The sequence below is a fragment of the Scyliorhinus canicula genome, chromosome 13, assembly GCF_902713615.1.
Source record: "Scyliorhinus canicula chromosome 13, sScyCan1.1, whole genome shotgun sequence".
Taxonomy (NCBI): domain Eukaryota; kingdom Metazoa; phylum Chordata; class Chondrichthyes; order Carcharhiniformes; family Scyliorhinidae; genus Scyliorhinus; species Scyliorhinus canicula.
The window spans coordinates 118,399,230-118,421,475 of NC_052158.1; the positions used below are offsets into that span (position 1 = coordinate 118,399,230).

General features: G+C 43.3%; 1 protein-coding gene and 2 non-coding genes across 4 annotated transcripts; all 3 read right to left on the reverse strand.

Moving 5' to 3' along the window:
- Nucleotides 1-280: 280 nt before the first annotated feature.
- Nucleotides 281-13,155, reverse strand: ncl (nucleolin). Of its 2 annotated transcripts, none has more exons than XM_038815495.1 (15): nucleotides 13,006-13,155; nucleotides 11,777-11,872; nucleotides 11,394-11,547; nucleotides 10,353-10,457; nucleotides 9,738-9,875; nucleotides 8,582-8,671; nucleotides 5,847-5,970; nucleotides 4,727-4,863; nucleotides 4,278-4,407; nucleotides 3,687-3,841; nucleotides 3,333-3,450; nucleotides 2,940-3,067; nucleotides 2,711-2,837; nucleotides 2,184-2,446; nucleotides 281-1,603 (listed from the first exon to the last, which is right to left on the reverse strand). In XM_038815495.1, exons 1-15 carry the CDS (start codon nucleotides 13,021-13,023, stop codon nucleotides 1,551-1,553), a joined length of 1,836 nt encoding a protein of 611 aa, XP_038671423.1. In that variant the 5' UTR covers nucleotides 13,024-13,155; the 3' UTR covers nucleotides 281-1,550. The 2 variants fall into 2 exon arrangements, with proteins under 2 accessions (XP_038671423.1, XP_038671422.1); XM_038815494.1 differs by having other exon boundaries at nucleotides 5,847-5,973.
- LOC119976896 lies at nucleotides 3,514-3,593 on the reverse strand. Its single transcript, XR_005463054.1, has one exon. It is a non-coding gene; the product is annotated as a small nucleolar RNA SNORD20 (small nucleolar RNA).
- LOC119976894 lies at nucleotides 6,050-6,119 on the reverse strand. The gene has a single exon (XR_005463052.1). It is a non-coding gene; the product is annotated as a small nucleolar RNA SNORD82 (small nucleolar RNA).
- Nucleotides 13,156-22,246: the final 9,091 nt, after the last annotated feature.

Here is a 22,246-nt window from a genome sequence, read left to right on the forward strand (position 1 = left end):
TTTACATAACAGACCCATCTAATTAAGCAGAAGTGACCAGGTCAATAGATTTGTTTTCACAGAATTCTATAAAGATAAACCTCAGGCTGATACAGTGTAATATAATTTGATTTGGATACCTGTAAACATGACAATTGTGGTGGAAGCAGCATGTAGTCTAGATGTTCCTTTGATATTGGTTAGACAAAGTGTTTTAACTTAAAACATTAGTCTGAAACTGATAAACCCTTAGGGCTTCTTTCACAGCTTACAAAAGACTAATGCACATTGAACAGGGAAGCAGATTTATATGTCCATTTATTCCACTTTTCAGAAAAATATTTTCTACAATGTTGCACCCTGGATACTTCCATTTTGTAAAAATTAAGACAACTAAAAAACTTCTGTATTTACAGGTAACCCTTGCTGCAGCACTCCCAATCTACAATCCTAAAATGCAGACATAAGTCCATGAGTAAGAACTAGGGTTTCATTCGACAATTCAAGCAACAAGTGTAACAATGATCCAAAGTGAAGTCATCCCATTTAATATGGTGCATAAGCTCTTCAGTGGCCATGATAATGTAGTCAAACTAAACAAGCAAGCATACCTGCCTTTGAGCCAGGAATGTACCAGGAGCATTTTTTGATGGTCAAATTTTAAATCTATCTTCAAAGAAAATATACTCCAATAGTCACTTGATGTGGAAGATGTACAAGTCCAAAGAACCAACTCCAAAGGGCAGCAGTTGGCTTAGGTAAATTTGAGAGTTCGGCCACCACAGGATCGAGTCTGGAATGTGTGGAATGCACATCTCAAAAAGGGAAAAATGCAAGTGCTTAGAAATTCACATAATTGAGCAGAACATACACAAAAACTGGCCAGGTGATGGTATGTTTGCATTATTTAATTTATAAAAACAATGGCATCATCCAGCCCATAAAAACATGATAAGAGTACATATCTGGACAAGTTGTTCCAACTGACCTACACTGTGGTGCTAATTATGTATACAGCCATGAGTAGAGGAGAATTAGGCCAGCTGGCATTTCCAATTTAATGTCATGTAATTGCAACGTGCAAGATGTCCAAAATTGAATCTGCACAATTTAACGACAGTATTGCTATTCATAGTACGTAAACGGGGGAAATAAAAGCCCAGCAAACCTTCGGAAGTGCTGCAGTATGGTAAACAAGTTTAGTAACCAGTCTGATGCGCACTATTAAATACCCAAAACATGAAATAAGGTCCTTTTAATCCGTCAGACAGTATGCCAAGCACAACATTCTAAAACGTTCTTGCATTTACATTGTAACTAAAAAAATCATAGGGAGCAAGTACATTTACACATTGGTAAAACAGAATACTTAAATTTGACAAAATCCACAAAAGGTGTACCAACAATTTCAATCTCTCTTTACTTAATTGTAAGTCCATTCAGAAACTTGGGGAGCTCCCACCACACTCCAAATTGCACAGCCAGCTAGTCCATGCAGAATTCTGGAATGTCCAACTGTGAGGCAATCAGAGGCTCTGTCTGAACACAAGGTAAAGCAGTCTTATTGGCCTCTAATCAAATTTGATTTTCTTTCCTTGAGGAGTCGTCTTTCCACCTCTGAATCCTACAAAAGAACATACAAATTTAGGTTCAAATCTGAAATTAACCAGACATCAAATAATGAGTTGTCTTAATAAAGACAAGAAAATATTGTAAAATGTTGAGCTGCAAGGCCTGGCTTCAAATTCGGATGGTGTTCTCAGTTTTACATATATAGCTGGACTCAGCACCACGGAATTGAATTCATGCAGGTTTCTGATGCGCAAGGAAGCAAATATTCATGGGCAACGCAGCACCCCAACACAAGGAAACTAAATACGTCCAACACCCTCATCCAACAGACATTTCCTGCATTACACAGTTCCTGTTTCCCCATTTTTCTTTACAGCGCTCCAGAGCTCTCTAGATGTTTCCTACTATACAGGTGATACGCAAATGTCTAAATACAAAGATCTAGGACAGTAAAGCCTTGTGATGCAACCAACCAATTTAAATCAAATATGGTCTTCGATACTTGTACATAATGCCTTGCTTTTTATACAAAACTAAACTTGCTTCCAGGGAGGTAGCTCCCAAAAGACTGCAATGTGTTTCTGGTAATGAGAAACCCGTAGTCCACGAGTCAAATAAATTTAGTCCAATACCTCCAAATCCACCTCGACCACCGCCCCCTCGGCCACCACGACCTCTGCCGCCAAATCCACCACGACCTCGTCTCCCTCTTCCGAAACCTCCGCCAAAGCCTCCACCAAAACCACCACCAAATCCACCTCGACCACCTCGCTGGTTTTCGCCTTTCGGTCGAGCAAAGTCAAGTGTAATTTTGGAGCCATCAATTTCTCCATCTTCCATTGCTTCCTTAGCTAATTTTGCATCTTCTTCTGATGGAAAGTCCACAAAGCCAAAACTGAAATAAAACAGTATTATTTTCTATTATTAGAGAAATATGCCCCAGTAATGCAAAATTAATTTCATTAAAATATTTAATCTAGGAATAACTCATCAAAATCTGGTCAATTTATTAAATTAACTGTGACAGACTAGGCACTGTTCTTTCGAAGCAGGACAGACTGTGCTTTACTATTCTTCTCTTACGAATCCATCGACTGTCACAAATTAGGCAGTGAGGAGCTCAATGAGAAGTGGAAAAGCAACAATTCAATTTACCTACCCTTTTGATCTTCCAGAGTCCCTGTCTGTTGCAATTCTAGCACTCTCAGCTCCCTCAAAGGCTTCTTTCAAAGTTTCTTCAGTTGTGTCATCAGAAAGGCCACGAACAAACAACGTCTTGCTGGGACCTAAAAGGTGATATGGTTAGTAAATATATATCATGCACAACCATGGAAATCATGTACCCATCATCTAGAAATTAAATGTGAACATTGCATCTCGTGACTTACCATCACCACTCCTGTGGCCTTGGTTGCTGAAATCCAACCTCACAGTTCTTCCCTCAATTTCTGCGTTGCTGTGATTCTCAAGAGCTTCTTTAGCATCCTCAATTGATTCAAACTTAACAAATGCAAATCTAGGATAGAAAAAGGCATAATTACAAATATTGGTGAACGGAAAATCCCAATTTACACAAACCCACTCCCCAACCAGGAAATGCGCTTGTGTTTGGATTACCCCAGTATTGGGGAAATTAATAAGGGGGTTGGGGGGGGGGGGGGCTGAGTATTCAAGAATTGGCTCGAGACACAAAGCCTTAAATGCAAGTGATTGGATCAAGGTTGCCAAGTTGGCTTTCAAGAGTTCCCACAAATAACATTTCAAACAAACGTTCATCTTACCCTTTCGGTCGGCCATTCTTTTCTGGTATTTTGATGAATGATGCTTTCTCAAAAATATTCTGAAGGGTTTCTTCTGTTGCAGAATATGCCAAGTTATTTACAATGAGCGTATCAGAATCTGAAATGAAACCTACAGTTAGTTTTAACTCCTCTGTTTTTTATTGCATTTTTGTTATTGCAGCTGGATCAGCACTTGACTATCTAGAGGAATTGTTCAAAAAGGTTTCATCATGTTTGTCAGACTGAAATTCATCATATCCAGCTACCAAAAAGCTGCAGAAATATTGCAACTTAACAAATAATTTTCTAGCTCAGATTCTTGAATTAAACTATTTAACAAATAAAATGTTGTACCTGGTTGTACTTGCGCTTGTCCAGCCTTCACATTTAACATACTCTTATCCCCAGTGAAATCAAGGACAATGGCTCTACCCTCAATTTCAGTGCCTTGTTTCTGTTCCAATGCTGTATCTGCAGCTGCTTCATTTTCAAATTCAATATATGCAATGCTGAATTCAAGAAAACAAGAGTCAATCTATTTCGAAACCATTGGTGCGATTTTACAGAAATGAGTTCCGCGCCAAGCGAGTTTAGCCAGGTGATGAACAACCCGCTATCGACTGGAATCTGCTAAATGTTGCCACCTCAGTGAGGGGACCCCCCTCCCCCATCCCATTGAGGCCAGTCCTGTTTCCTGCACAAACCACTCACCAGTGTAGGAAGAATGCAGGATGTCTCAATATAGGGTGCCCAGGTGGCACTTGAATCTGCAGATTTGGGTCCCACCCATTGTGGAGATTCCAGATCATAATGTCCCGTGAGATAGTGTTGGATATTGCGAGGCATAATGACCTGCGCAAATTTAAGAGGCCTCTTGCGCGATTTACTGCCGGTATGAGCCATTTCACCTCATGTGTTCTAATCATATCAAAACTAGAAACGTACCCACGTGTCCCTGAACCATCGCGAGAAGCAGGAATTCTGATGTCAATAGCATCTTCAAAAATCTCTTTGAGGTCATCCTGTGTTATCTTGAATGGGAGATTTTTGACAAACAACGTCCTGCAATCCCTTTCTGCAAGAAAAGCATCTCATTAGTTTCTACAGCCAATGGCATTGACATATCAATGCTGCACAAATATAGTGCAATCTATGACTTTCTCTACAGACGTGGCAACAAGCAAGATGTTAGCACTCAAAGCAGGAATAAAGTTATGATCTACTGCACTGGTAGCATTAATGACAGCATCGCTACTGCACCATATTTTCCATTGCATCCCCTAACCATCTCTAGGAACCAAAATTACAAATATGAATCCAAATCAAGCTACGTAGTATTTTAATAGGATAATTTCAGTGCAATAGATACAAAATGGGAACCTCCGGATTCATACCTCGTTTGCTATCTGCATTGCTTTCCTTACTGCGTGCTTTGTCAAGTTTGACTGCAAGTCCCAGCACTTTGTTTCCATTGAATTCCAATGCTTTTTCCAGCTCTTCTTCGGTTTCAAAGTCTACATAACCAAATTTCCTACACCGAAAATAAAAATTCTCAAACAATGGCCAAAATTCACATGTTGTGACTGCACAGAAAACATTAACAAATTAAATTAATCATCAAACATAACCACTATTTACTCAAGATTACCATCCCTAAATCAGATCATTGTAAACTCTATTCATGGAAGTCTAATTCTGATATTTGGATCCCATGCATTATATCACAAATCAAAGGACTCATTCTATTTTAACAGGATAACTATGGCAGTAATTCACCATTTGAAATTAGATGTACTGTTCATCAGTAGCCAGCTAGAACCAACCCTGCCCTTGCCGCAAAGGTTTTGGCACAACCTTGTAGTAGAATCCACTCATGCAGGACATCACGGTGGCACAGTGGTTAGCACTGCTGCATCACAGCACTGAGCACCCAGGTGCGATCCCAGTTTACTGCCATTGTAGAGTTTGCACATTCTCCCCATGCCTGTGTCTCACCCCTTCTACCCAATGTGCAGGTAGGTGGATTTGCCATACAGAATTGTCCTTTAATTGGAATTAATTTTGTTTTTGAAAGAATCCACTTATGTCCAGAAATTTTAGTGGTGTTTTAGAGCACCAGAGACCCTGGGTGACATTTCCACCAACTTCCCAGTGTCTGCATGGATTTCTCCAGAAGCTCGTTTCCTCCCACAATCCAAAGATGTCCACTGGTTAGGTTGGATTACAGGGATAGAGTTGGGTGAGCGTGTCGAATGGCCTCTTCGCACTGCAGGGATTCTACACTTACATATGCAACCCCCATTAGAGTTAATGCCCAAAGATATCATACTATGTACGACAATAAGGCATGATGAGGAATGCCACCAATCATTCATGTGAGGGAGCTGCGCACCAAAAGCTAGAGATTCAAAACAAGCCTGGACTTTAACCTGGTGTGGTAAGACTTCTAACAATAAGGCAGATACATAGCACTTAACTAAAACCGATTTAACTAAGACACCAACTGATAAATACCTGCTGGATCCAATTCGGACATCCGTGACCGAAAGTTTCTTTTTGGTGAAGAAGCCATTCAGCGCTTTCTTTAGTTCTTCAAAGTTCTTCTCAGAGTTCAAGTTTCCAACAAAGAGTGAAAAGGCTGCTTTGAAGTGAAGCAGAAAATGAAATTTCAATGTGGATCATTTGGAGGCGTCAATACTTCACAATGAATAATACTGGCACATCAGAACAAAAAAAAGCATCATACTTTTCAGTATTAAGTCCCTTTTGATGATCATCATCTGTGCACATTGTATTTCCCAATCAATCATACCCACGGTATCTACTTTTTGTTCATTTACATGCTTCTCTGCAAATCCTATAGCTGCAAAGTACTTTGACTGTGAATGCCTTAGCAAAAACTGCTCGTCAGCACCAGGATGTTTGCAATCTCAACATCTTGTTTGATCTCAAGCAAACTTTTATTTGTCCATTCACAGGATGTAGGTAGGTATTGTTGGCTATGGGGCATTTATTGCCTATTCCTAATTATCCTCAAAACCGTGACAAAGGCTTCACCATTTCAGGACAGAGTTAGCCATGTACAGCTATCTGGGATTTTAACAGCCATCATTTATGAATACATTAGCATGGATAGAAATTAACAGGTTGGTAACTGGTAGGGTTACACAGGGCTAAATATTATGAGTCAACCAATTCTACATTAATGAATCAGTCATGTGAACGACTCTAATCCTTCAAAGAAACTCCCATGGCCTTAACGTCTGCAGCAACACTTTTTTGTTCTTGCTACTATTACCTGTATATCAACTTTAACTCGTGCACCAGGACACCCACATCCACCTGTACAGAGTTCTGCAGTGTCTCTGTTCAAAAAAATATTGCTTTTCTACTTGCCTGCACTACTTCTGCCCACTCACCCAACCTATCTAAATCCTTACGTCAGGAATTAAAATCCACTAGAATCCCGACAGTACAGGAAACCAGATCACAGTCCCATGTACTCCACACCGACCCTCTAAAAGAGCACTCCACCCAGGCCCACATTGATCATGGCCAGTCCGCCTAACTTGCACATCTTTGGACCATGGGAGGAAACCAGAGCAGTCATCCCAAGGTCAGAGTCAAACATGGGCCTCTGGTATTGAGGCAATGCTAGCTATTGCACGATAACTTTTTAATCTTGGTACCATCAGCAAATTCAGCTACCATATATTTGGTCCCTTTATCAATGTCATTGACCTAAATTGTAAATAGCTGCAGGGCCAGCACTAATCCTAACGGAACAGGGAACCTGGGAGGGAGATCTAGTATTAGTTGAAGCACAGTTTCGTATGGTTTCTCCCATTTGACAGAAATGAGGAATTTGTTTGAAGTCATTAATATTTAGAATTTTCTTCTACACAACAGCAGAGGTTAGATCATTATGCTCAAGTAGATTTACAGGTTTTTGACCCACAAGTTAGTCAAGGGTACGGGAGTAGGAATGAAAAATAAAGTTGATGCTATAATCATAGCAGCCCAAGCTCTTGACCAGTAGAGCAGGCTCCAAGAGACAAAAGGTCTACCCTTGCTCCTACAATTTGTTATTTAAAATTAAAATGAACCTTCCGTTGATTGATGGGAGTTAAGTGGTGAGCATAGCTACCTTCTCCAAACAGTTGACCTGGGTTACATTCCCAGTCATCAGCGACGATTATTTAGAAGCGTGACTCCGTAAATTAGGAACAAAAACAGTTCTAACGCACTGTTTTGATAAGCCGTCATCTGCGGCGCTCTCAATAGCTTAAATCCCCACGCAGCATCCGGCTTTTCATAATGCCGGCTGCAAGTGGCCACGAACATGTCTTTAAAATTGTCGCATTGTGCATGCGCGCACGATGATTGGTGTGCATGCGCACCAAAAAGCCGGCACACATGCGCAGTGCGGCCGCTATTTATTTATTTTATTTTTATAACGGTTGCAGCATTTTGTTTTTCAAGCTGTAGTGGTTTTTATTCATTTTTCATTTAGTTCTTATTTTTTTCATTTTATTTTTTATTACAAGTTCGGGGGGGGGGGGTTTATTTGATAAAAGTTTTACAGGAAAAAAATTCAGAATTTGGGACAAATGGAGACTCCATACTTTCCGATGCCAGAAGGCTCCACCTTCATCCAACAGGTTCCATTGGAGGAGCGTGTACGAGGGCCAAAGGGACCCAAAACCATTTCCTCCAATTTTGTCAGCAGCAAACAAGGCAAGAGAAAATGGTGTGTCTCGCGTAGGTCGGCTGGTGTGGGTCGTGTAGGTCGGCCGGCTGGCAAAATGGGTCCCCAGAAAAGAAGTTTGAAGAACACTGCTCTAAATAAAAAATTGCCTCCTATGAAGTGATGTTCAGCATAATGATGGGCCTAGACAAAGACGACCAATTATTGCCGTTGGAGGGATTAAACCAGAGCCCTGATGGAAGGTTACAGCCTTGAATGTTGACCATTGCCATCGGACATGCTGACTTTGTATTTCCAGCTTTACATTAGCTCCAAATATTCCAGTATAAATGTAAAATTAACTACAACTTTACATCCTTCCCATAATCTAATCTCCCTCAACCGCGCTAATTATTTTGACCATGGTTTCAGTTGGTTTGGTCCATTTTATCACATCTGCATTTAAATTATTTTTCATCGTTACAGTAACCTGCAAAAGTGCAGTTGATATAAACAGGAATTATGGTGATGCTAACATTTAAACTGTTTCCCTTAAACTCACAATCATTTTCAGTCTTGTGCTTCTTAGCTGGAGTCACCGCCTTCTGCTCCTCTTTCTTCCTCTTTCCAGCTTTCTTTGGCACAGCAATCTCTGCAAAAGTTAACCAACACAAATAAATTAAAAGGAAAATAACCCAACGTGTATGCCTTTAATTCTTTCCTTGGAATGCACTTGAAAGCACTATTTAAATTATCAACACCCATGGCTGCATGGATATGACATACTATCAAATAAATCAATTTTCTTGGTAGCACGGTGGCGCAATGAGTTAGCCCTGCTGCCTCACGGCGCCGAGGTCCCAGGTTCGATCCCGGCTCTAGGTCACTGTCCATGTAGTTTTTGCGTGGGTTTCACCCCCACAACCCAAATATGTGCAGGCTAGGTGGATTGGCCATGCTAAATTGCCCCGTAATTGGAAAAAATGATTTGGGTACTCTACATTTTATAAACATTTATAAACAAAATAATAAAAAAATAAATCAAATTTCCAGACTAAAGTATACAATGGGGTTTCCAATGTATCTCAATTTTCTGGGGCTACGGGCAGCATGGTGGCACAGTGGATTGGCCCTGCAGCCTCACGGCGCTGAGATCCCAGGTTCGATCCCGGCTCTGGGTCACTGTCCATGTGGAGTTTGCACATTCTCCCTATGTTTCGCCCCAACAACCCAAAGATGTGCAGGATAGGTCGATTGGCTACGCTAAATTTCCCCTTAATTGGAAAAAATGAATTGGGTACTCTACATTTTTTTTTTAAATTTCAGGGGATAGGGGAATGGGACTTCATATCAGGGATTTGAAGATGGGCACCCAAGAACATTTGGCTGTTACATTTTTGGTTTACTCAAACTAAAGAGTTCAGAGGTGTTTAGCAACATTCATTAACTGAAGGACTATTTTATGGGTCTCATTTACAACACAAGGTTGAAAACGCATCTATGACAGGCTTGCTTCAGCACCTGAAACTAGCCTCCAACATTGCACCCCCCCCCCCCCCCCAATAGCTCCATAACAGTCCAAACTGTGACACAGCTACATTCTGAAATTCAGAACCAGTTTATTTCAAAACTGAGATTTTGTGTAAGATATGTACAAACTAAATCACACTGCTAAACTCTTGATTCGAGGGGTTACCCTCAATTCTTCCAAAACTTACCAACTTCTTCCTGATCTTCACTCTCTTCTTCACTCTCTTCATCATCTTCATCCTCGTCTCCATCCACAGCTTTTACCATGCCAGCTTTCTTGGTCTTGGGTGGTGGCGCTGTATCCATGGCTTCCTCCTCCTCAGATTCTTTGAAAAAATTGTTTACAAAGCAATAATTAAATAGATGGATGCTTTGCTGCGTGGGCAGCATTCAAGCAACCAGATAATCATGTACTTACCTAAAAGCAGAGAAGCCTGCTAAATCAAACCATTCACTTTAATCCTACAGTGCAATCTTTCCTATAACAATGCAAAGTAATCATCTTCAAGTACACGTGCAATTTATTTTTCAAAGTTCCTATGGAATTGGATTCCACCTTGCCTTTAGTGTTGCAGATCTTGACTAGTGGAAAACATTTCTCTTTTACATTTACGATTTCTTCAGTCAATTATTTTAACCCTATTCCTGGTTACTAACCCACTTGCTAGAGGATATCACCCCCTCCAATATCTCCACCCCGTCCCCTACAATAGCTCCACCCGTCAAGCCAGTCCCTTTCTAACCTGAAGCTAAATTCACTAACAAACCAATTGTGCAACTTGCAGAAAACAAAAATGACTTACCATCCTCATCTTCATCATCCTCATCTTCGTCAGATTCTTCCTTCGCTTTTTTTGTCACAGCAGCTGCAAGCTTCGGGGTTGATTTCTCCTCCTCAGATTCTTCCTCTGAAATATGTTGAGATATAACTTATTTCTTTCTCCACCAAGAAAACTGCTTACTCAACTCAATGATCACATTATTTCTTCCCTACCCATCCAATTTTTGCCTCCATGTTTTTGCTATTACTAACTTCATCACCTATAAGATGATCCTTTCACCCGATGGCTCAGAGCCCAGTTGTTGCAATCTTTGGTATGTCGGAATACCCAGGTGAGGGGGGCTATTTTGGCCTTTGCCTCCCGGTAGCCCGGAGCCAGATCTTATTGGTGTTGAGGGACTTGGAATCCCCAAAACCGGGGTTATGGGTTAGTGACATGGCCGGGTTTCTCAGGCTTGATAAGTTTGCCCGGGGGTGGCAGCCGTTTATCGACTCCTTTGGGGAAAATTAAACTGCCCGGGGGGGGGGGGGGGGGGGGGGGGGGGGGGTAAGGTGTATAAAAGGAAAGGGGGGGCATGAGGGGATTGGATGAGGGGGAAATACTTATGGGAAAGAGGGACTGGGCATGTAACGCATGCTGGCTGTGGCTATTATTTTGTTTTCCTCGAAAATTGTTAAAATTAATAAATGTCTTATAGAAATATATTTTTAAAATTCTCCCGTGACCATGCTTTTGGTTATTTGTCCCAATATTTCCATTGTCAAGTTTTGCCTGAAAGAAGCACCTTGGACCAGTCTGCTCTGGGTGGATGGAACAGAAACCAGAACGTGGCATGCTTGGGCACTTAACCAAGGTATGAACGATCAAAGGTATTACAAGGGGCCCAAAGCATTCTTGCTTTCCATCTTCCTCAAGGCATGCCTTGAAATGTACCCGTTGACCACAGCCCCTAACATGGCGCAGTGCCAAATATTTACTGTATTACTGTAAAGGTGGCAGATAAATGAAAGTTGTTCTACAAGATTAGCTAACACAAATTGCAGCTATGGCTGGAGTACCTACCAGAGTCTTCTTCCTCTTCTTCATCATCCTCCTCGTCGTCTTCCTCCTCGTCACTGCTCTCTTTTTTTACAGCTTTACCATTTTTTTTGTTCGCAGACTGCGGTGTCTTAGCAGCTGGAGTCGCAGCCTTTTTAACAGGAGGTGCTGGTAGTTCCTGCATCAACAAATTATTTAAACAGTACAAGATTACTACAGTTTACTACTTAGTTGAAAATCAGATCCAACTTTGGCAAACAGGAATATTTACTAACACTCAGAACCATATACATTCCAAACAGAATCTAATGGATATACTTTTTTCAGACCCCATCATGCAATGGATGTCACAGGCACCCGTTATCTAAACAGGAACTGATAATGCTTGACTGAAGTGCGATAATTACCTCCTCTTCACTTTCCTCCTCAGAAGTAGACTCTTCAAAATCTTGAGGGGGTGGTGGAGGAGCAGCCTTTTTAGGTTTGACTTGCTTTTTATCTGCCTAGAGAATGGAACAAATGAGATAGGAGTGTATATGCCACCCTGAAAAGTTCAAGATCTGAGAAGTTATGAAATCCCACATTTATATAATAATGCACTGCAACAGAAAAACAGTTGCAGAGGTCCCCCTGGTAGAAACTATGTACATCTTCCCTCCACAGTAACAAAACTACCTGTTAAATTCCCCACATTCGTGCAACGGTATCACCTTAATAACGCCTAGTTTAAAATTTATTCCAACCAACTACCTGCCGCGCCCCCGGCAAGGATCATGCATAAAGTTATCTTCCCGCATTCGGAGAAAGCAGACAAGCCATATATAATACAACAGTAATTCCTCTTCAAAAGTATGGCTGGGCGTTAAGCGCTTAACTTGGTTGCGTGGCTGAACGAGAATCCGCGCGCCTGAGGGATTTGTTTTAATTTCGAAACAATGTTGAGGCCGAAAGTATAAATAATTGATAATCACTGGGCGACCATCGGTGGTAAGGAAAACTATTTCCAAGCGACCCCAAAATCAAACAGTGTGTGAATGAAAAGCACCAGGCAGCCAAACACACAAGAGGCACACGTGCTTCCCACAACGTGAGCTTGGCTGCACCAACCCGGACCACCTTTCCCGCGTCCCAGGCGGAGCTTTTTTTCGGGGAGAATAGTTCATTCCACTGAAAGCTGTAAAATAAAGACTCAATGCAGAATATGTAGGAGCTACTTTTACCCCAGCAGTTTAACAGGTGGGACCGGGGGCCCAGGCTGAGCCGGGAGCCCGAGGCCTCGCTTTTTTCAACGTCCCCCGGAGGGGAGGGGGGAATGAGAGGCGGCGCGGATCAGAATTAAGAACTCGGTCGGACGGGGAGCGATTTTTAAAATATATCCGAGGTCCGTGGGGAGAACAGGGTTGGATCCAGGCGATTAATCTAAAAAGGGGCCGACGGTCCGCATGGGGAGGGGGAAGCGGGCGACGAAGCAAACACGAGGTCCAGGCCCATGGCCTCGGCGCCTAATTTGGGGTGGTGTGAACGGTAATGGTCTCGATCGGGCCGCGATGCCGTCACGGGGCTGCCCCCCGGTGTGTTCGGGGTCCGGGCACTCTGCAGCGCACAGGCCGTCCCGCGAGCGAGCGGCGGCCCTTACCTTGGCCAGTTTCACCATTTTCAAAACGCTTGTTTGTCGGCTCGAGCGGACGGAGGGGACCCACGTGCTTCCACCACCGCGAGCTGCGCAGCAAAGAGAAAGCCACTGCCGACGTCACCGTTTTGACTTACATCACCCACTCACGTGTGGCGCGCCGCCCAATCAGCGGCCGCCCAGAATGCCCCCCGAAGCCGAGCCGGCCAGTCAGCGGCCGCCAAGCCCTGCGGTTGGTCCCTGCCCGGCGGCCAATCAGCGGCCTGCCTCGCGGGCCAATCCCGCTGCAGCCTCTGCCGGCCGGGCGGCCAATCGGAGCGGGGAGATAGTCTGGGCGGGGAATCCTGTCTTCACTCCGAAGGCCGAGTGATGGGGGAGCTGATTTAAAATGGCCGATCCTGCTGGAATTAAACACGGGCACTTCCAAACCTCTTATTGATCGGTCATGCTGAAAGAGGCAGTGTTCAAATTTTAAAAATCGTTTCCCTTCTGTATTTTCTACCGTTTTGCACAAGAATAAGGCGCAAAGCAGCAGGAATGATTGATATCACAGATAATCCTCGCTGGAGCATTGTTGAATTGTTGAAGTAAAATGGCTCTCATCTGGGGGAGGAGCAGGAGGCTGTGCTCTCCGAAGCCGTGCTTGAGTGACACACGGCTGGTCTTTTGAGGACGCTGAGGAATTTTTAGAACAACGTCGCTTTACGAAATAGCAATTTATCTGCGTTAGGGAGGATGGATGGGGCTTTGTTGGGAGTTAGAAAATATTTTTGTGCAACTGCCCCCCCGCGGCTTCAACGATGTTACTGTGACTGCCGCATGGTTCGCCCCGAGCAGGCTAAAAGTACGGGCATGGTGGCTCAGCGTGCAATCCACCAGAAACATTCTTGTAGTTAGCTTCCAATCGTGCTAAATTCAACTCGTTACTAAATACAACTTGGCAAGCTGTCAGCTTGAACCCAAACATCCTGAGTGTGGCTATGGGAAGATGTTTTTTTTTTAATGGTAGAGTGTGATTATAGGTTTGTGACAAGTCAAACTGCAGTGACAATGTACCCCTTTTATTGTTGGGGACCTAAATGCACAATAATTCCACATTACTGAAGGGGCATCTGTGTTTAGGGCATAAGACATAGGAGCAGAATTAGGCCACTCGGACCATCCAGTGCTCCACCATTCAATCATGGCTGATGTTTTTCTCATCCCCATTCTGCCTTCTCCCCATTTCCCCTGATCCCCTTATTAATCAATAAGGGCAGTTGCCACCCTTGTTTTTAAAGAAAAAAGGCATTTTATTTGGTGCATTGTAAATGTACCTTTCAAACTATTCATGCATATATCTGGTGGGGAAGTTACTCGAATCAATCATTAAGGAAGAGATGACAGAACATTTGGAAAGACAAAGCTCAGTCCACCATTGTCAGCATGGTTTTCTGAAATGGTAAGCCATGCTTGACAAACTTTTGAGTTCTTTGAGGACGTAACCAGCAAGGTGGATAATGGGGAACCTATGGATGTGGTATAGTTAGACTTCCAGAAGGTGTTTGACAAGGTGCTGCATAAAGACTGATCCAGAAAGTCAGATCGCAGGGTATTAGGGTAGAATACTAGATTGGATTGAGGATTGGCTGACCGACATAAAGCAGAGTGTCAGGTTAAATGGGTCCTTCTCTGGCTGGCGAACTGTAACTAGAACATACAGTGCAGAAGGAGGCCATTCGACCCATCGAGTCCGCACTGACCCACTCAAGCCCCGACTTCGACCCCATTCCCGTGACCCAATAACCCCTCCTAACATTTTTGGTCACTAAGGGCAATTTATCATGGCCTATCCGGCACGTCTTTGGACTGTGGGAGGAAACCGGAGCACCTGGAGGAAACCCACGCAGACACTGGGAGAACGTGGAGACTCCGCACAGATAGTGACCCAGCAGGCAATCTAACCTTGCACCCTGGTGGTGCTGTGAAGCCACAGTACTATTCACTTGTGCTATCGTGCTGCCCAGCGGGGGTGCTGCAGTGTTCAGTCCTCGCACCTCAACTACAATCTAAATGATCTTCAAGCAGGGACAGATTGGCAAAAACGTAGCAAAATCTGCGGATGATACTAAAATAGGTGGGAAAGTAGGCAGTGAAGAGGAGATAAACATTTTATAAATAGATATAGATAGGCTAGTACATTGGGCCAAAATTAGGCATGTGGAGTTTAATGTAGATAAGTGTGAGGTTATCCATTTTGGCTGAAAAAAGTAGAAAAGCAAGTTATCTAAATGGAAAGCAGATTCAAAATGAGTCTGGGCAGAGGGAACTGGGTGCCTTTGTTCATGAATTGCAGAAAGCTATTTTATAGGTACAGCATATAATTAAAGGCAAATGGAATGTATTTATTGCAAAAGGACTGGAGTATAAAAGTAGAGAAGTGTTGTGTAAGGTGTTGGTGAGACCACATCTGGAGTATTGTGTCCAGTTTTGGTCTTATTTGAGAAAGGATGTGGTGGCATTGGAGGTAGTTCAGAGGAAGTTCACCAGATTGATTCCAGGAATGAAAAGATTGAGGTATGAGGAGAAATTAAACAGTTTGGGTTTATACTCGTTGGAGTTTAGAAGGATGAGAAGAAGGGGCAGCACGTGGTTAACACTGCTGCCTCATAGCGTCGAGAACCCAGGTTCGATTCTGGCCCCGGGTTCGATCCCGACCCCGGGTCACTGTCCATGTGGAGTTTGCACATTCTCCCTGTGTCTGCACGGGTCCCACCTTCACAACCCAAAAAGATGTGCAGGATGGGTGCATTGGACACGCTAAATTGCCTCATGATTGGAAAAAAAATGGAGTACTCTAAACTTTAAAAAAAGGAAGGATGCGAGGGGTACTGATTGAGGTACATAAAATACTACGGGGGTGTTCCCCCTTGTGGGGCAATCTAGAACAAAAGGTCACAGATGTAAGTTGAGAGATGATAGATATAGAACTACTTCTTGCAGAAAGTGGCTAATTTGTGGAACTCGCTGCCCCATATGTGGTTGAATCGGAGTCATTAAATGGTTTCAAGAAGGAGATAGTGATTCCCAGTGGCGGATGTAAGCGGAGGACACGCACGGGAGTCACTCCGACCTGACTCCCAAAGCACATAATACGTAGCGCTAGCTGGAATAAAATAATACAGAAGATTGTGGAAACACACAGTACATTAATATACATTTAAAAAAACGGGAACAAGAAAGGGAAGAGCCAAATGTGCTCCTCAGACTACGAAGGCATCATTGGAAGCGTCAGGAGACAAAATGGGGACAGCGTGCTCCTCTTTCTCCCAGGCGAACTCGTGGCCATCAGTTGAGGATGTTGCCAATTTGCACCGTAGACGCCAATAATGTTGCTCTTTTTAACTGGATACTGATATGACAGTTATTAATGATGATATTGCTTTTTAGAGTCGCCAGGTATCAAATGATACCACTACAGGTTTTATCGGACATCGATCAAAGACCAAACAATCAGTTTGTTAGTTCAAGTTCAATGCTAGTTTATTTACACACAAGAATTACTTCGACATGTAACATAAAACACTACAAGCTAAATTACACCTAACACTACAACAACCTGTACTTAACTTCTGGCACCCGGCTTTATTCCGAGCAACAAGGCCGTTGTTCGGATCTTGCGTGGCTGAGTCTGGAGAAGTGACTTCGTTTCTGCTGGGCTCATCCGTCTGATAGCGATCGTTGGTCTTGAACTTGTCTTCTTGTCGTGATCCTACACTTGTTTTTAGGTGTAGGTCGGGCCAAGAGAAACCGAGTGCCAGGGCCAAGGAAGACTGAACGCATGGCAGTGTCACTCTTTATCCTTCTGGGGTTTTGCGCTCTTTTGGACGGTCCTTAGTACTGGACCCAATAATTCGGCAGGCTTTGATTACTGCCTTTGATTTTGGCCAATAAAGGGGCGACGCCTTGAAGGTGGGGCGTGTCCTGAGCGGTAATTCATTTGGGTTTTTGGACTCCCTGAGCAAAGGGGGTGGCGCCGATGAGTCTGTTTCTGTATCTGTTACCTGAGTACAGGTCTTTTATTCTGGGGAAATGGGCCGTTAGAATGCAAAGTAGCTGGGGGTTTCGATAGTGTCTAGTTATCTGAGTTGCCAATATACATACGCTCTGAGTCCTGGGTTGACCATATTTCCCATGGTCCTTTGCAGGTGGCCATATTTCCCGGGATCCTTTGCAAGTGGCCATCCCGGATGGCTACAAGGATATCAGCCGCATTGTGGCGGCTGAATTGAAAAAGCACCATTGAGACCTGGCCAGAGAAATAAAAAGGTCAGTGGATGAGTCCCTAACTTAAATCTCAAGCAAGTTGGAGGGGACAGATGAAAAAAATGGAAGCTTTGGGTGACATGGTCCAGAATATGGAGGTGACCCTCACTGACCACAGTGAGCAGATCATGGAATTCACTATTATTCACTATTATTCGAGTATATATGGTAACCAAAACAAGGAGCTGAGCATTCATAGTCAAGAGAGGGTAAATTAAAGATTTACCTCAGAATAGCTGGTGCTGAGGAAAGTTTCCAGAGGAGTGTGGTGCACTTATTGAAATGTCACTTCTAAACAATTAAGAATACAAGGACAAAAGTACACAGCTGCTTCTGAACTGAACTGCCCGCAAAAACAGTACGGCCCCTTTTATTATTTTCTACACAAAAGAGAAATACATCGGGGACTCGGCCTCCAGCACACCTTACTGTCAGGTATTGTCTGAAACGTGAGACATTTCAAGCAGTTTGTACTAAAACCCATTTACCCAGGTGCTCTTACACATGAGGCGAACAAAGGATAAGGATTTGTGGTTCAACTCGATGTTATTAAAGAACCTTATTATCAAAACTATTAAAAAAACAAATCGTAAACATTAGTAGAACTTATTAACACAGTGTACCGTCTAGCTGAGATTCTGCTACTACTCATGGAGTTGAGCTTGGCCAGGCTGCTCCGTTGGGTCCGACTCTTTGTCTTAGAACATAAGAACTAGGAGCAGGAATAGGCCATCTGGCCCCTCGAGCCTGCTCCGCCATTCAATTAGATCATGGCTGATCTTTTGTGGACTCAGCTCCACTTTCCGGCCCGAACACCATAACCCTTAATCCCTTTATTCTTCAAAAAACTACCTATCTTTACCTTAAAAACATGTAATGAAGGAGCCTCAACTGCTTCACTGGGCAAGGAATTCCATAGATTCAGAACCCTTTGGGTGAAGAAGTTCCTCCTAAACTCAGTCCTAAATCTACTTCCCCTTATTTTGAGGCTATGTCCCCTAGTTCTGCTGTCACCGGCCAGTGGAAACAACCTGCCCGCATCTATCCTATCTATTCCCTTCATAATTTTAAATGTTTCTATAAGATCCCCCCTCATCCTTCTAAATTCCAACGAGTACAGTCCCAGTCTACTCAACCTCTCCTCATAATCCAATCCCTTCAGCTCTGGGATTAACCTAGTGAATCTCCTCTGCACACCCTCCAGCGCCAGTACGTCCTTTCTCAAGTAAGGAGACCAAAACTGAACACAATACTCCAGGTGTGGCCGCACTAACACCTTATACAATTATACACCTTATACAGTCTTAAACTCCATCCCTCTAGCAATGAAGGACAAAATTCCATTTGCCTTCTTAATCACCTGTTGCACTTGTAAACCAACCTTCTGTGACTCATGCACTAGCACACCCAAGTCTCTCTGAACAGCGGCATGCTTTAATATTTTATCGTTTAAATAATAGTCCCGTTTGCTGTTATTCCTACCAAAATGGATAACCTCACATTTGTCAACATTGTATTCCATCTGCCAGACCCTAGCCCATTCACTTAACCTATCCAAATCCCTCTGCAGACTTCCAGTATCCTCTGCAATTTTCGCTTTACCACTCGATCTTAGTGTCATCTGCAAACTTGGACACATTGCCCTTGGTCCCCAACTCCAAATCATCTATGTAAATTGTGAACAATTGTGGGCCCAACACGGATCCCTGAGGGACACCACTAGCTACTGATTGCCAACCAGAGAAACACCCATTTATCCCAACTCTTTGCTTTCTATTAATTAACCAATCCTCCAACCATGCTACTACTTTACCCTTAATGCCATGCATCTTTATCTTATGCAGCAACCTTTTGTGTGACACCTTGTCAAAGGCTTTCTGGAAATCCAGATATACCACATCCATCGGCTCCCCGTTATCTACTGCACTGGTAATGTCCTCAAAAAATTCCACTAAATTAGTTAGGCATGACCTGCCTTTTACGAACCCATGCTGCGTCTGCCCAATGGGACAATTTCTATCCAGATGCCTTGCTATTTCTTCCTTGATGATAGATTCCAGCATCTTCCCTAATACCGAAGTTAAGCTCACTGGCCTATAATTTCCTGCTTTCTGCCTACCTCCTTTTTTAAACAGTGGCGTCACGTTTGCTAATTTCCAATCCACCGGGACCACCCCAGAGTCTAGTGAATTTTGGTAAATTATCACTAGTGCATCTGCAATTTCCCTAGCCATCTCTTTTAGCACTCTGGGATGCATTCCATCAGGGCCAGGAGACTTGTCTACCTTTAGCCCCATTAGCTTGCCCATCACTCCCTCCTTAGTGATAACAATCCTCTCAAGGTCCTCACCTGTCATAGCCTCATTTCTATCAGTCACTGGCATGTTATTTGTGTCTTTCACTGTGAAGACCGACCCAAAAAACCTGTTCAGTTCCTCAGCCATTTCCTCATTTCCCATTATTAAAACTCCCTTCTCATCCTCTAAAGGACCAATATTTACCTTAGCCACTCTTTTTTGTCTTATATATTTGTAAAAACTTTTACTGTCTGTTTTTATATTCTGAGCAAGTTTACTCTCATACTCTATCTTACTCTTCTTTATAGCTTTTTTAGTAGCTTTCTGTTGCCCCCTAAAGATTTCCCAGTCCTCTAATCTCCCAGCAATCTTTGCCACTTTATATGCTTTTTCCTTCAATTTGATACTCTCCCTTATTTCCTTAGATATCCACGGTCGATTTTCCCTCTTTCTTCCGTCCTTCGTTTTTGTTGGTATAAACCTTTGCTGAGCACTGTGAAAAATCGCTTGAAAGGTTCTCCACTGTTCCTCAACTGTTCCACCATAAAGTCTTAGCTCCCAGTCTACCTTAGCTAGTTCTTCTCTCATCCCCTTATAATCTCCTTTGTTTAAACACAAAACACTAGTATTTGATTTTATTTTCTCACCCTCCATCTGTATTTTAAATTCCACCATATTGTGATCGCTCCTTCCGAGAGGATCCCTAACTATGAGATCATGAATCAATCCTGTCTCATTACACAATACAAGATCTAGGACCGCTTGTTCCCTCGTAGGTTCCATTACATACTGTTCTAGGAAACTATCGCGGATACATTCTATAAACTCCTCCTCACGGTTGCCTTGACCGACCTGGTTAAACCAATCGACATGTAGATTAAAATCCCCCATGATAACTGCTGTACCATTTCTACATGCATCAGTTATTTCTTTGTTTATTGCCTGCCCCACCATCTCGTTACTATTTGGTGGCCGATAGACTACTCCTATCAGTGACTTTTTCGCCTTACTATTCCTGATTTCCACCCAAATGGATTCAACCTTATCCTCCATAGCAGCGATGTCATCCCTTACTATTGCCCGCATGTCATCCTTAAATAACAGAGCAACACCACCTCCCTTACCATCCACTCTGTCCTTCCGAATAGTTTGATACCCTCGGATATTTAACTCCCAGTCGTGACCATCCTTTAACCATGGTCACGACTGGGAGTTAAATATCCGAGGGTATCAAACTATTCCCTGAGCTCTGCTAATTCCAATGATTTTGTCTCCGAACTAAGAGTCTTCTTTGCGAAGATTGGTCTCGCATGCCCTCTTCTGTTGTTACCGTGTCTTTGCTTGGTGGTTGAGTCTTTGCTGGGGGTGGTTGAGTCTCAGCTAGGTGTGTCTCTTCTCATATCCTCTTTTTCACATGTTTCTGGAAGGTTCTCTGGCTTCCAACCAATGAGGTTACTGGGGTGGGGTGGGTGGTGGGCAGGGGAGGGTGGGGTAGCAGGCTGTGGCTGGTGTAGCACCCAAAGGGATTGTCGATTTCATATATGGGAGATGCCGTCAGCACCTCAGGTCCATCCTCAGGGGCACCTAGCCCTTTCCATAAATGATAAATGAGGAACTGGTGAGTCTGGCTGATACTGACAAATAATCAAAATGTCCTTATTTGGTCAAGGTCGAGTACCCCCACTCCCAACTTCCAGGACAAGTCCAGGCTTGCCCTTGCTCACCCCTGACCAGTGTCTGTGCTTATACTTTGCCTATCCGAATTCCCATCAGGCCTGACTGTTCCAGCTGTTGGCTGCTGTTTAATTGAGATGGTCCGATTATGTATCTGGCCAAGCTTCTCAGGTTGTTGGCCACTTGAACACACAGGTTTTTATACAGCACTTATTATCTCTAATGCCCTTTTACAAAAGCATAACCTTTAGACACAATAATCATATCTCCTCCCCTTTCACCAGGAACAAAGCAGTCAAACAGATTGCAGGTTTGCTAGGGCAGAGCGGTGGTGCAGTGGTTAGCACTGCTGCCTACAGTGCTGAGGACCCAGGTTCAATCCCAGCCCCGGGTCACTGTCTGTGTGGGGTTTGCACATTCTCCCCGTGTCTGCGTGGGTTTCATCCCCACAACCCAAAGATGTGCAGGTTAGGTGGTTTGGCTATGCTAAATTGCCCCTTAATTGGAAAAAAAATAATTGGGTAGCCTAAATTTTTAAAAAGAGGTTGTGGAGTTACTTTGGTCTTAACAGGAGTATTGGCTGAGGTATCTCAGTTTGTTGGCTGGAAATGGAAGATTCTGCTGTTCCACTTGTTTCAGGTTCAACAGTTGCAGCTCCAGATGCCACAGATTCAACATTTGAATCAAGTCAGACCTCACTAACTGGAAAATCCAGAAATCTTCCACTGTAACTGAACACCCCTGGAAATTTGGTACTTTGAATTTGGCTTCTCTAATTTGGTCAATGAGTAACTTCCAGACTCCACAGGAAGTTTCTACATCATAGGTCAATGGTCCTCGATGCTTAATGATTCTTCCAGGAGTCACTTTGGTGTCCCACGGTCATTTCTAACCCAGGCAGACTGATTCAGATTAAATTCACGAGCTGGTTTACTTGTGTCATGTGACCTTTACTGATCAAGGTGTCTCAA